At 47.0% G+C, this 1,407-nt stretch overlaps 1 protein-coding gene across 1 annotated transcript in view; it reads left to right on the forward strand.

The window, feature by feature from the left end:
* The first annotated feature begins 410 nt into the window (after positions 1-410).
* Positions 411-1,407, forward strand: part of Hunk (hormonally up-regulated Neu-associated kinase) — a 108,051-nt gene continuing 107,054 nt past the window's right edge. The window contains exon 1 of the mRNA XM_015478338.2: positions 411-460. Coding sequence (XP_015333824.1) covers positions 411-460 — 50 coding nt within the window. The remainder of the gene's footprint in view (positions 461-1,407) is intronic.

The raw sequence follows: 1,407 nt of genomic DNA on the forward strand, positions 1-1,407 counted from the left end.
TAACGCTCACCAGAAAGCCCCCACCAAATAGGCGCTGAACAGCCATGTCTGTTTTATTTTATTTTTTATTCTTTAAATTTTTTTTCTTAGTTGTAGTTGAAAACAATACCTTTATTTTATTATTTATTTGTATGTGGTGCTGAGGATCAAACCCAGCTGGCACATGTCAGGTGAGCGCTCTACCGCTGAGCCACAACCCCAGCCCCCTCTGTTTTATTTTAAATGTATCATTTTCTGATTTACGTCGTAGACGCTTTCCACTCTGATGTAAGACTGTTGTGCTAAGAACAATAACCAAAATAGCTTCTATTTTTGTAGTATATTTACATAGATTTGCCTCATTTTGTCCTGGCAACCATCATGGGACTTCAGAATGACAGGAAAGTTCCTCCCTTTCCAGATGAAGAAAGATGACGCTCAGAGATGATGAGCACCCTGCCCAGGGCAGTGGGGCCAACTGGTGAGCGAGGTTCTGATCTGAGCATAAGACCTGCTTCGTGGTTCCTGGGGCTGCCTCTCTGTGCTGTGGAGGAGTCGACCAGCAGGGGGCGCCTGCCTCTTGTCCGCATCCGTCTATCTGTGCTAGGCAGGCTGCTATGATCAGGTCAGCTGGGGTGCCTTCCCTGAATAGGGAATGGGGAGTGGGCTCCGGCCCAGAGTGCTCTTCCTCTGTGTCTCTGTCTGCGGGTCACATGGTAGAGTTGCCCGGTGGGTGTGCTGACTCTCTAGGTCAACTACTGCAGGCTGTGCCCAGTCCCCAGTAAGAAATGGACAGCACCCTGCCAGCCACCACCAATAAGCTTAGGGCTAACACTAAGCCTTCCTTTCCTACAAATTTCCTATAAATATGGATCTTGCCATGGAGTCGCACCTTTGTGGCATGAATACTGCTTTCCAGTCTGCCCTTAGGTTGCATACTTCTCTGGCAGGACCCAGTTTTGTTGTGTTTCTGTCTTTTGCCTTCTCATTCATTGTGGTGAATTACAAATTCATAACCACCACAACATTGTATTGAATTCCTCCCAGGGGTCAGCACCATGCATAGTGCACATAACCAAAATTCCAGCCCTCATGGACATTCTGGAAAAGAAGACAAACAATAATCAAAATAAACAAACTATATGATTTGTGAGATGGCTGTAAGTGCCATGAAGAAAAACAAAGCAACCAAGGGGAAGAGGAAGGTGGGGTGCAGGGGGTGGGGAGAAGTCTGGGGATATTTGCATTGTAGAGCAAAGGTCAGAGAAAAGGCACACAGAGAAGGTAACATATGAGTAAAGACTAGAAGTTGGTGAGAGAGCAGCACTGTAGTTATTTGGAGGAAAGATACTCCAAGGATGTGAATATGTAATGCACCCACTGGGGGAGCAGCCAGTGTGGCTGGAGTAGAGTGGGTGGGAGGGGGAG

This window comes from Marmota marmota, unplaced genomic scaffold (assembly GCF_001458135.2).
Source record: "Marmota marmota marmota unplaced genomic scaffold, marMar, whole genome shotgun sequence".
In the NCBI taxonomy this organism is placed as follows: domain Eukaryota; kingdom Metazoa; phylum Chordata; class Mammalia; order Rodentia; family Sciuridae; genus Marmota; species Marmota marmota.